Source organism: Gavia stellata, chromosome 4 (assembly GCF_030936135.1).
Source record: "Gavia stellata isolate bGavSte3 chromosome 4, bGavSte3.hap2, whole genome shotgun sequence".
Taxonomy (NCBI): Eukaryota; Metazoa; Chordata; class Aves; order Gaviiformes; family Gaviidae; genus Gavia; species Gavia stellata.
Window position 1 is genome coordinate 30926694 of NC_082597.1, and position 12809 is coordinate 30939502.

At 39.5% G+C, this 12809-nt stretch overlaps 1 protein-coding gene across 1 annotated transcript in view; it reads left to right on the forward strand.

Annotated features, from left to right (window-relative positions):
- The window catches only part of DOCK4 (dedicator of cytokinesis 4), a 224539-nt gene extending 214898 nt beyond the window's left edge, over positions 1-9641 (forward strand). The window contains 4 exon segments of the mRNA XM_059817216.1: positions 2145-2217; positions 4784-4897; positions 5847-5908; positions 9216-9641. Of these exon segments, the coding sequence (XP_059673199.1) occupies positions 2145-2217; positions 4784-4897; positions 5847-5908; positions 9216-9641 (675 nt within the window).
- Positions 9642-12809: the final 3168 nt, after the last annotated feature.

The following is a 12809-nucleotide window of genomic DNA, read 5'->3' on the forward strand; positions in this document are numbered from 1 at the left end:
TCAAAGGTGAGACGGTCTGACAGTTTCTTTCTGCCCTCATAACCATAAATGAGGATATGTCTTTCTGGGGAAAGGTGCAATTTCTTTCTCTGGTGCTCTATTCCCCAAGCAGTAAAACCAGACTGTGATCAGAAACAAAATTCTGATTCTCTGCCTTCTGATTAAGAAGGGGAAAAGAAATCCTCAGGACAATTGTAAGGAGATATTTTGGAGATACCTGCAACTCTCATTAGAATTTAGATGCTCAAACTGTTCCTTGTCCTTTCTATTTTTATTCTAACACCAATTAACTTCAACAGTCTTGGTTGGAGCCTCACACTAAGTTAATGAGGAAAGGACCATCTATTTGTGAACGTCTTTGTTATGGATTAATGAATGCAATTTTCACAACAGTTTTTCAACCAGGAAAAATGAGATACACAGGCAAATTCCTGCATTTCAAGTCCTTTCAGGCCATAGCTACTTCATGTAAGGAAGTTTGATGGACTTCATAGAACAAGACCACAGCACTACTGCATCCGCTTCCCCTCATTGAAATTGATGCTCAAGATTATTTTATGTACAGCTATTTTCAGTCAACATCCATTTGTGCTTTTTTGATCTCTGGCTGAGTGATTGTACAGTGTCTCTCCAGCTCTTCCCATACTCTGAAGAAGAATGCCTGCTGTCATTGACTGGTCAACAAGCTTCCTTAGATTTTTGCACTATTATTCTTCCTAAGGGAGCTTTTTGGGTTTCCCATTTTTGGGTTTTTTTGCATCTCATTAAACATCCTGTGATTGCTCTTGTTCTTCCATATGGTTTTATATTTCATTATTTTAGTATGTCCTCATTTATCTGTATTTCATTCAGCTTTTGTCTCTTTATCTCCAATTTCAGTTGCTTTTTCAGCCTTTGCTCTTTACCTTCACAACAGAAAACAGACTTCAACACTTGCCCACCAGATCCTAGTGCACTGGAGACTCACTAGGCAGTGAACATTCAATCCAGACCAGGCAGGAATGTATGATCACGTCTTCTGTCACATTAGAGTACGCATGTAGTTACACCACCTCAGTTTAATGGTAACTCCAGGAAAACAGATATTACCTGATCCAGTATGACTCTAGTACAGCAGAGACGGGCAAACCTAGTGTAGCTCAAAGTTTACCAAAGCATTCTCTCTGTGAGATGTTTTAAGTCAAGCTGAATTGGCCAAATATTTATTCCTCACTTTGTAACATGCAGCTGCAACATGTTTGATCAATGATGATTACTTTGCAGCTGGGTTTGCCATCTTGCGGAACCACAGCATAGTGCCTCGCTGGCTCGGCATGGTCCTCTGTGAACACTGGAAGGAGATGCAAGAATGAGATTTGATTTGATTTGGATTTCATTGATTGTCTAATCTTTCTTTAAAAAAGAAACTTTACTTTTTTTTTTCTTCCTTTATCCGTTCTATTTCTTTTGCAAAGTACATCTGAATTACTTGTAGGATTAACTGTATGCTGCTTACATCTGTTATCAACATAAACTAGTGACCCACAGATTATTTTGAACGCTGCCAAAAGAAATAACTAGTGGAATTTTAAAATTGTTTCATAAATCTACTGTGATTTAAAAAAAAAAAAAAAAAAAGAATATCCAGAAAAGGAAAGACAAACACACTTTATGGGTCAGCTCTTATCCACAAGAGAAGTAAGAATGCTGCTATCAAAAAAAAGTCAGGGTCGGAAATAATACATAATACTCTTCTAAGATAACAGCCATAAGTTGAACACTGTCAAACGTTACACTTTGTTCAGATACCGATTCTGCAATGAAATTATTGCAAATCTATCCCTGCACTTGTTTAGTAATCTATCAAGATACCACTTGAGGAATGAGCCTTATTTTCTTTTTTAGGGAGCTGGAAACTGTCAGAACTCAGTACATAATAATCCTCCCTCTGATTATATGTATGTACAGTTTTCAGAAAACTAGTCTACTCCCTATTTGTATACACATATTTTTATTAAACTATTTATGTCCTTATGTGATGTTTATCACTCTACCTCCAAAGTAGACCTCTGTGGTGGGGATAATAACAAAGATATTTGTTTTCTTAAAGGCTACTGAAATACAACAGCAGCTATGCCATAAATCATGCTGTTCTCAATTTACAGAGAATGCTGTTTAATCATATTGGAGACGGTGCTTTCCCACGAAGTGATTCCAATCTGCCCGGCCCCGACAAAGGTGAGTGGAAATGCTGCACCATACCAATCTTGGAAGCAATGAAAATATAATTAATCTGTCATATTCCTGTAGAATGCTAATTTTTTTGAGCGTATGTTGTCATCTCCAAGTTTCAAAACATTCTGACTAACTAAATTATGCTAACACTCTAAGTTTCAAAATACTTTGCCAAAAAGGGGGGAACATGGTGTTTGTTTGAACTGAGTGTTGCACTCGGAAGGGCACCGAAGTTTGCAGGAAGCGGTGATGGAGCAGCAGGTTACAGCAGGCTGCCTGTGAGAGTTGTCCTTTTTGCTTCTCAAGAGAGACATAATGGGGTGATGAATACTAGAGATGAATTTCTGGAGACTGGGGCAGAGAGAAGCTAAGGAGGTGGATAGAGTCCTGAGGCTTGGTACCTGCAAGTCCTTTTTACCAAATATAAGTTACTGTGCTTTTGGTTACACTTTGATGGAAAAGCTCATTGTGGTTTGGGGTTTTTTGGGGGTTTTTTTGCTTGTTTGTTTTGGTTTGGTTTTGATTAGAGTAAATGAGAAATCTATGAATTTCCATAGACAAAATATTGCCTTTTATGATTTTGTGCTCGGGGAAATTCAATATTGTTGACACAGTTACTGTGCCAAGATTTCATTATGTGATCCACATCCATAATATGCTCCATCATTTCATTATGCGCTGCCCTTTGTCGTACCCTGAATAAAGGATACAGTAAAACAGGTTTATTGAAAATAAATATTTTAAGAATAGACTGTAACAAGAACTGACCAGGAATCAGATTTTCATCAATAAGAGCTGATTTTTATAAGTATTCTTGTGTCCAAGTTTTTATGAAAGCTCAAGTGTGGAATTTTTCACAGGGCTGAAAAACATATGAAATAATTTAACATGGAAACAGCAAAACTTTTCCACTGGCCTATGTAGCCAAGTGCATTACAGGGTTGTTAAAATAAAATATTCTCTCCTGGAGACTATAGCAGTCCAAAGAACTGACTGCTTGGATGACTTAAAAGAAAAAATGGCTTGTCAAGAGATTCAGGCATTTGAAGTACCCAGGTCTGGTGCCAAGTAATTTTTAGGATGAGGGCAAAACCATACTGCTAGGTGACAGCCTACAATAAAAAGCAAAAAATGTATTGTACATTTTGGCAATAAAAAAGCAAAATGATCCTCTAGAAAATAGATTATTCTGTGCACTGTTCCCAGGGTCAACTAATGTACAATTATACTGTAACAATATTGTTACAGATATGGAACAAATATTATTTGTACTGTAGTTTTTGTATTAAGTCTGGTATATACTGGTATAGTGGGATTCTGATGTGGTTGGGATATAGTCCTTCTGAGAGCCCTTGGTGTTGCTACTATAATAGCAATAATTGATACCATCAGTTAGCAGCAATACTTTGCTTTTCACTTCATCTTTGTAAATGAGCGCAGAGTCCTTGCATGTGGTTCTCTACTCACAACTGTGAAATAAGCAGACAAGAAGGAAATTGTCATGGCAGGGCGAGAGGTTTGAGACTTTGAAGGTGGGGTTGGTTTTTTTTTTTTTTGGGGGGGGGGGTTGGTGGGGTTTTTTTGGGGTGAAGGGAGAGGTTTGAAGCAATTTTTTTTCCACTTTTTTACAGGACATGTAAGAAAAATTGTGGGTTTTAAGTTAGCTTTTGTTCTGTCCATGTTAAATGCTCTGTCTTTCTGTCTATCTTTCTTGCCATTATTGGTGGCTTCTTGATAACATGAGATAATCCAGTTTTATTAAGGAAGCTGTTCCAGGCCCTGTGGGATCATTCAATTATAAAGTCATAGAATTTGCTAAAAGTCACACAAACAAATAAAACAGCCAATTTTATACATGTTAAGGTGATAGTCAGTTTATGTGATCAAGCAGAGATCCTTGACCATGGCTACAAACAGTGTATATAAATTTTCTTAGTCCACAATAATTTTTTCATTTGATTTTTTTTTCCCCCAGACTTCTTCATTTCTTTCCATTTTTATTCCCTCCATTTTGTGCCCTTCTTTCCACCTTCTTTCAGTTCTGAATTCGTAGCCTATGCAGGCAACAAAAGACTGTTAGCACTGAAAGCTTTCTGAGAGCAGTTGATTGGAATTTGGCGAGTTCCTTTCTCTAGTCCCTTCTGTATATAAAATGAGTTAATGGAAACGGTTTATGAATAGTCTGTGCCCCTCTGCCTAGAAACCTTTAAATAGGAGTCTGGTGCAAAGATAAACCGATTATATTAACAGGCTTCAAGCTTATCTCCCTTTGTGGCTGGATTTGCAGTGCACCAGAGTGCTAACTCAGCTGCTGCTGTTGTTGATGGTCCCGACTGCTATACAGTCGCAAACTGACCTGAGGGCCAGATGCATACATCAGGCAACCAGAAGATTGACAGCCATTATTTAAGAGCTTTTCAAATGCTGATGTAATCATGAGAGCTTTTCAGGCATGCTTGTGAAGTTTTTTTTAATGTTGTCACTCTGTGTATTTTTACCCTTGTGGGTAAAGGCAAGTCAGAGAGCTGGAAGTGTTGACACCTGTATCGGCTTTTTCATTCTCTTCCAGCTGTAAACACCACTCCCAGCAGCTGGAGCCTGGACAGTGGGAAGGAAGCCAGAAACACATCAGAAAGTGGAAAGCTTATATCTCCTCCTGTACCACCAAGACCTGCACAGACTGGTGAGTTAATGGACATTTCAGGCTAAGCTCCGGTAAAAAAATTATTTACTTGAGGGCTTAGATTCTTTCCACTCTGTTTAACTTCTTGGGCAGGTTTATTTATTATTTGATTACTTACATGGAAGGCTGTAGAACTCCCTCTGCAGGTATTTTCATCTCATTAATGTTCTCTCCAGCATTCTGTTTCCAGTACTCCGCCCCTTCACTTAATGACTGAGTAGTTTCAGACAGTTCACGCTGGTACTAGAGAGGAGGATCAAATTTAATCTTTTGATCTTATGGTAATTGGAGTTTAACAATCAGAAATTATCATCAACCACAAAGAATCTTACGGGCCAGAAAATGCACAGCAGTAACGGAAGTACATGAGTTCTGTTACTATAACCAATTTGCCTTTCAAAAGATTAATTTCCATTTAAAGGAAAGGCTGCTTAAGTGATACTATAAATATAATTGTTCTCAAGGGAGTGAAGATGCTTTTTGTGGTTTAGACTTAAGCCTCAAAGTATGTCCAGGCATGTTTGCAGTATATTTACAGGTAAATGTTTGATATAAGTACATTATGTATTGTCTTTTTTCTTATTTGACATACAAATACATAATATGTTTCTTAAGAGAAGAAGAAAAAGAGGAGGGGAAACTTAGTATACTGACTTTTTTTTAATCCTGTTATCATTTGGTAGGATGTAAACCAATTTACAGTGACATAAAATTTGTCAGAGAAGATGGATGCAGAAATTTCTTATACTTCATTGGTTGTACTGCAAGATAATCCTGAGAACAAAGTAAAATAAACAAAATCTCTAAAACTATTTGCAGCCATCGGGCAAGTACCTAGAGGGAACCAGAGATAATGCTTGTGTATAGAATGATCTCCTATCCAGCTAAAAAGATTTCTTAGTAAAAATTGTAATGCCAAGAGTGCACTGAAATCTTTCTGACTTTACAGCATCACCAGCAAGACACATAGCCTCTGTTTCCCCTTCTCCTGCTGGCAGATCACCAATGAAGGTACTGTCTTATTGCAGTGAATTGCCTTTGTGGGACAGGTTGTATGTGTTGTGGGGTAGATAGTATATATTTAATATACATTATTTGGGATTATATTATGTTCTCCTTTTATTATCATATGCCTATACAAAAACCATTCACAAGAGTAAGAAGCCATAACAATTACTACGGCTCTGAAGATTTTCAAAACTGCAGGCAAGAAACCTAATCTTCAGACTCTTTAGCCTCTCAATATTAGGTTTTTCACCTACATGGATAATCAAGCTCACCTGAGTCAGTGGACAGAAGGGAGTCTAAGAAATATATGTAAGATGTGCCCAGTGGTCCACCTAGTCCAGAATTCTGTCTTCAACAGTGGCAAAAGGGGAGATGCCAGCTAAGGAGAACCTGTTGTGCAACCCATTCCTTACTCCTCCAGCATCCAGAGCTGTTGGATTAGAGGGTGTGTTAGAGAACAATCATTGCTTCAGTCATTTTAATATTCATTTCCTCTGCAGAACGATCCAGGGAGGTTGTGTAAGAAGTTGGAAGTAGTCTGAAGCCTGCCGGTAGGAAACATTAAGCCCAGGCTGTGAATAAGCATTGGTTCTTCTCTCGCAGTTAAACACCAATAGCAATTGGGGATCCAGGCTAAACTGAGCAGGTTTCATTTCTATTTCAAGATATTTGAATGTGTCAGTACCTACTTGTTGCATAACAGCTTATTGGCTGGAAAACTTGACCAGGAAATCTGTGTCTCCCACAGCACTGGAGGACATGAACATGCAGCCTGCATGTTCCAGACAAACCCCGGTATTGAGAGACTACACAACATTAGTCTCACTGAAGCAGAGAGAATTCTGCAGTTAGAAATATGAGGGTCAACAACCTGGAAGGAGAGCAAATAAAGGAGCATGACTGGTGCTTTAGGCACTCAGGTGCGAGGGCAGAGGGAGGCAGCCCTGCCAAAGTGGTCCCTCAGCTACCCAATGCCTAACTAATGCTGCAGAGGTACACATCTCCTGAGGAGGGGGAAAGTGGCATCCCAAAATGCCTCCTTTCCCACTGAGGTCCTTAATCACAAGTCCACAGTCATTCTCACATTTGTCATCCCATGAGCCTGTAACATTTCCACTTATGCTGGCACAGTGGTCCAGGTTCAACACAGAGCAATTGTGCTGGCCATCAGAGTGCCCTGTAGTCCTATTACCATAGTATACCCTCTGCTGAAGTGAGCACCTGTCACAGGTTTCACACTAGCTGCTTATTAGGAAGCTCTTCAGAGCATTAGGATGTTGTACAAAAGGTGAGCGACTCTTCCTTTTTTCCTGAATGGGCTCGGTACTGATGATTCTTAGGGGTGTTTCAAGCTCGTCCTAACATTTTCTTCTAAAGGCCTGGACAGAATTTAAGCATTTTACAGCTAAAGTCTGGATTGCCACTTGGGGGAGGAATGCTAGCCCAGAATACTTCTGAGAATTACTGGATCTCACTTCGAGCATCCGTGAATTTCCAGACTGTTTTGGTGTCTAGACTGTTACTCACTACTGGTAAAAGCAGCCTGCACAGCTGTCAGGAACCAAGTGCTTACCCCTGCTCAGCTCCTAAATTGAAGCAGGCAGGGTTTACACATATTTGCTCTTGTCCTGAATGACAAAAGCAAAGGTCCTAAATCTTATCTATGGTCATTTTGTCCAAGTGTCAGGCGTCCTTGGAACTTGAACCGATTACATCATTTATTGGAAAACCTTGACCCTGGACATTTGTGGGGGTAGGAGTGCAGCTGCAGCCTCCTCGCACACAGAGGGATGGAACCTGAAACAATTAGTTAAACAGGCTCCTCATGATGTCTGAAATGTCTTCAACACTTACTCTGCTTTTCCCTAGCCACATAGAGGGCTCAAATTTTAGCCTTTGCTCCAACTGTTACATGCTGCCAGAGAAGGCCATCTTAGTACAAAACCCACTAATGTAAATGAAGATTTTTTTTTTTTCCATTGATTTCAGTGCACTGTGGATCCAGTCCTAGATGGATAACTAAGATTATCTCAACAGCATAAAGTCAGTGCAGCCAGCTCTATATACCCATATCCCTCTCCTTTTCCTCCCCTCTCCACCCTTTGTTGCATGGCTCACACTCTAACCTCAAGCTGAGCAGCTGAGTGCCAACCAGTCTAACAAGAATTGGGGTGAGATATCTGTCTTTGATGTGATTTCTCCATCCCTTTTTTAGCCTGTGCTTGAGGCCATTAAGTTTAGATTGTCTCAGATGGCTCTAGTCAAAATTAGATATGTTGCAAAAACTTTCAAACTTGCAAAGTATGGTCTAACTTTTTACAGTTTTTCAGCTGAAGTTGCTTCACTAGAATAGGACTGCTCAATTTTTTTAGGCAGGGCTTTACTGTCCCTGCCTTTTATTCTTCATCAGCACTGTTGTTGCCGCTTGGGTCCTCAGCTCCCTGTCCTCCACCTTCTCCCACAGACCTGTGAGGCTGCTGGTGCAGCGATTTGCAACCTTTGCCCTCTGTTGGACCCTCATCCCTGGGGCCTGCAGTGCTGTCTTGTGTTTCATGCAAGGGGCACGATGAGTCCAAGGAACGCCTGGGTCATGGGGGAGAGGAAGGGTGGAGCAACTGCCGTTCAAAATGCCGTCTGCAGCAGCAGGGATGCCTCACCTCCTGCCTTCTGGCTGCTGCCCCTGAATGGCAAGACGAGCTGCAGGCTGAACGGGTCCGGTGCCCAGCAGCGGCTATTAGCTTGGCATCTGCTCTGCCCTTCACCTCTGACGTTGGCATTATGACACACTCGGAAATGATGCCACGATGTAAATGCACTTTTCGTTGCATGACGGTGCACTAAAACTGTGAGGACAAGCTTTGGAAAATGAATTTGGACCATGAGAGACTGAAGTAGCAGCAGTGACTGGGATGCAAGTCCTCTGCTTTGGCGTTAGGGGGCAGGACGCCCCTAGGTATGCCCTGCGCCGGGCTATGCATTTCACTTAGAGCTAGGAAAACTGAGGCTTCATTTTAAAGGCTTCCAGATTTTTCCAGGGTATTATGATAGTAAGATAACATTTACATACAGTTTTATTTCCACTTACATGAATTACTGGTGTAAGCACTGTTTAAGGTGTACCTAGGCACTCTTGAAGCGAGCTTTTTGTTGGTTTCTTGCTGGGTCTTAATTAAACAGGGACACAACCATTTACGTTTATCAAGCCTCAGAATCTATGTGCTGTATTTCTGTGTGTTTTCAGTCTGAGCACAGAAATGCTCTCCCTCGTTTACTGCAGGTAAATTCTTCTTCTGCCCTTTCTTTCGAGCAGGGGTCTGTGCAATCATTCACACCATCTCCAGTGGAGTATCATTCCTCGGGGCTCATATCCAACTCCCCGGTGCTGTCGGGGAGTTACAGCAGCGGCATCTCTTCGCTCAGCCGATGTAGCACATCAGAGACGTCAGGCTTTGAAAGCCAAGGCAGCGAACCGACAGTGACTGTCCCAAGCTACAGCGTTTCTGAGGAGCCTGTGAGAAAAGAAAGTAAAACCCCGCCGCCTTACAGCGTGTATGAGCGGACTTTGAAACGCCCTGTTCCTCTACCTCACAGCCTCTCCATCCCACCCACTGCGGACCCGCCGGCACTGCCGCCCAAGCCACAGCTGGTCCGGCCAAACAACCTGGACAACAGCAGCAGGAGGACTGAGCAGGTTCCCCGGCCCAGGCCTCTGCCCCGCAAAGTCTCTCAGCTATGAGAAGCCACTTTTATATTTAATTGCAACCAATTCTTTACCGTTTAAGAAATAATATTTTTTAAAAATGGTAAAACGCGTTTAGTTAGGCACTTTAATATTTTGCCCACTTTTTCTTTTGAGTAATTTTGAAATGCTTATTAATATTATGTTGCACATTTGAAATGAAATTACTAATTTTAGGTTGCCAGATATTATAGGAAGCATGAATAAGAGGATTTTTTTTTTAATTTAATGGTGGCGAATACTGATAAACGCTTTTATTTGTACTTTGTTTTTATTTAAAAAATTAAATCTAAAACCCTACAACTCTCATCTGATTTAGCCGAATGCTTCTTACAAAATACAGAATATACTGACTAGATCTTTACTACTAGAGATAAATGCACGCTTTCTAACAAAGTAGTCTGTAGACTAGGATGTTTCTGCAAGTAGGCTGAAAGTTGTTTCTCTTTTCCGATGAACAGGTTGGTCATTTCAAATGTCTTTGGAAAAATGGAGATATAATGCAAGTTATACTGCAGAGAACTGTTGCAAGAATGTGGTTTGGAACTTTTGAAACACACACTTGGTTTATGTTATTTTTGAGATGGAAAAATACCTGCATTTCATTCAGTGTACAGCACCGTTCTGGTGAATCTTGACAAGGTTTTGTGCCATTAGTGTATTACTGTACCTGATGCATCCTTTTCTTTTTGAGGTGCAATTTACTTTTATTCTTCCAGTTAATTTGTTGTTGTTGTTGTTGTTTTGGTTTTGTTTTTTAAAAAGCTAGCAGTTTGCTAGTGGAGATTCTCTGCTGTTTTTGAAAGTTCACCCTAAAATACAATCTGTGTATGAAATAGGTACAAATGGATTGTTCATTTGACTTGTGTACAGGAATCAGTACTGACTAGCACCAAGGCAATACAGTAAATGAACAAATTTTTAAAAATACAGATTACTGGATATCGATCAATAAATTTCAAAAGCTAATTGTAAAGGTCATTAATAATTCTGTAAAAACCTAGCAAAAACTCTGAACAGCTCTTTGGACGTGTACATACCAGTGGAGTCAGGTTTTGGATTTGCTTTTTAGCTTGAGTTCATCACCATCATCTTTATTGTAAGAGAATGGTGTTTGGCCTTAGGTTCTATTTTAGTGACTGGCTTCTGAAGAGCTCTGGAAAGCTAATGCCAAGCCGTAGGAATGTGGAGGGGAAAACAAAAAAAAGCACCTTCTGTATGTATTTTTTGTATCCGTTTTCTTTTACTGACTGTTTAACATGTGCTTGGGAACAGATGTGTGAACTGCATTTTAAATCATGCTGTTAAAAATATTCTCCCTCTTTTGTTGGGAAGCTCATGTTGATTTTAGCTGTGTGTTTGATTTGTTGATAGTTTAACTGGAAGAAAGTGACCACTTTTTATATTCTCTCAATTAAACCTTCAGCAGTTACAAGCTGTTGACGGCAGTTATAGAGGTTTTCTATAATAAATGTTCAAGTATTTTTGTACATAATTGGTAAATTTTAATAAGGAGTGTACCATTATGTGAAAAAGAAGCAAGCAGTTGTGTATGCAGTAAGATTGTTATAATTATGCCAAATACTTTATGTATGGAAAAAAGAATATTTGTAAATATGTGCTTTTAACAATAATTCTGCCATATTGACTTTACAGTTTTGAATGTCAGAAAGAATTAATATATGTTAAAATATTTATGTTTTAGTGAAAGTATTCATAACTTGAAAAGGAACATGTGAATTTTAGCTTTGTATCTTGCTGATTTCAAAGTCTGAAATTCCTTGAACTAGTTCTTGCTTTCTACTATAACATTTTTGTGTCTGTAACCACATCATAAAAGGTCTAGAAGGCTACATATTTATGCTGATATAAAGAGGTAATGCCTGAGATTTAAATAAGGTGTCACAAGTAAGATAACAAAGCTGCTTTGATTTTATTTTTTTTTCACCCCTGTGTAGTTTAAAAGATTTTGTTGACTAGTGCTTGAGCACAATATGAATCAGTATTATTTGCTCCTGAAGCCATTTTTTTTATTTCTGGCAGTAAGCAGAGTTGATGACTTTTATCATTTGTGTGCATTACCGAAGTCAGCTTTGCAGCAAAACATTTCATGAAGTTTCTGTTTACCTAGACGCTCGTATTGGTTGCTGCATAATGTTAATATGGAATAAAAGGACTTGATTAATCTTTACAACACAAATTGTTTTCTACAGAATGAGAGATGATAATTCAGTTTGTCATGGAATTGAAGTTCTGATTCCTTGTCTTGCTAAACCCAGTTTTCTTTCTGTTAAAAATCCGCTGATGGGATCTAGTTTTCTCCCTATTTGGATCCATAATTGCTTTATGAGACAATGTGGAGAGTATTGACTTGCTCTTCAGAACAAGTGAAGAATGTAAAATTTAGTAGGAGAGGTCACTGTAAATTAACCTGCATGAGTGCTCTGTTTTTATAACCATGACATCAGGAATACTCTGAACGATAGCAGACGGTGTAAAATTGACAGAATACTCTAAAACCAAGCTGACCCATTTTCTGCTTAGCCAGTTTTGACAAATTGATTCTGTAGATCAGCTTTTCAACCTGTTTTCCTATAAAAGATGTAGTATGAAATTTTGTTATGTGTGTTGCAACATCCAGCGCTTGAAAACCTAATGTAAATAAAGGTCTTGTTTGAATTTTATGTATTACTCATAAATGTAGTTTTATCACTTTCTGGATGACAGTGAGTAATTCAGAAACTCACTTAAGAGGACCTGCGAGAACAAGTTGCTGTCACTGCTCAATAGCTTGAATGTTAGCCAACGCATGTGTAATAGGTAGGACGATCTTGTATTCGAATACTGCATTTGAGATGCTGGTACCTCTGGGATGCCACAGAAGCAACTGCAACTCAGCTGGCTGGCTTTGAAATGACGTGATTCAGAGTGGTTCTCATGATGGGCTAATACCTCTGTTGTAGTGTAAGTGAATTCAATTATCATGATGTCTCAAGTCAGATCATAGCCAATAGCCTGTGTCCTGAAAGAAGCACAGAGCTGAAGTTACCCCTTGATAGTAAAGGTTTCAGGGTAGTGCAGATATGGTCCCGTTCGCATGCAATGGGGTGTAGCTATGTGTAAATATTCTGTATGGAAGTAGTACCCTGCCCTCCTGCCTGACCA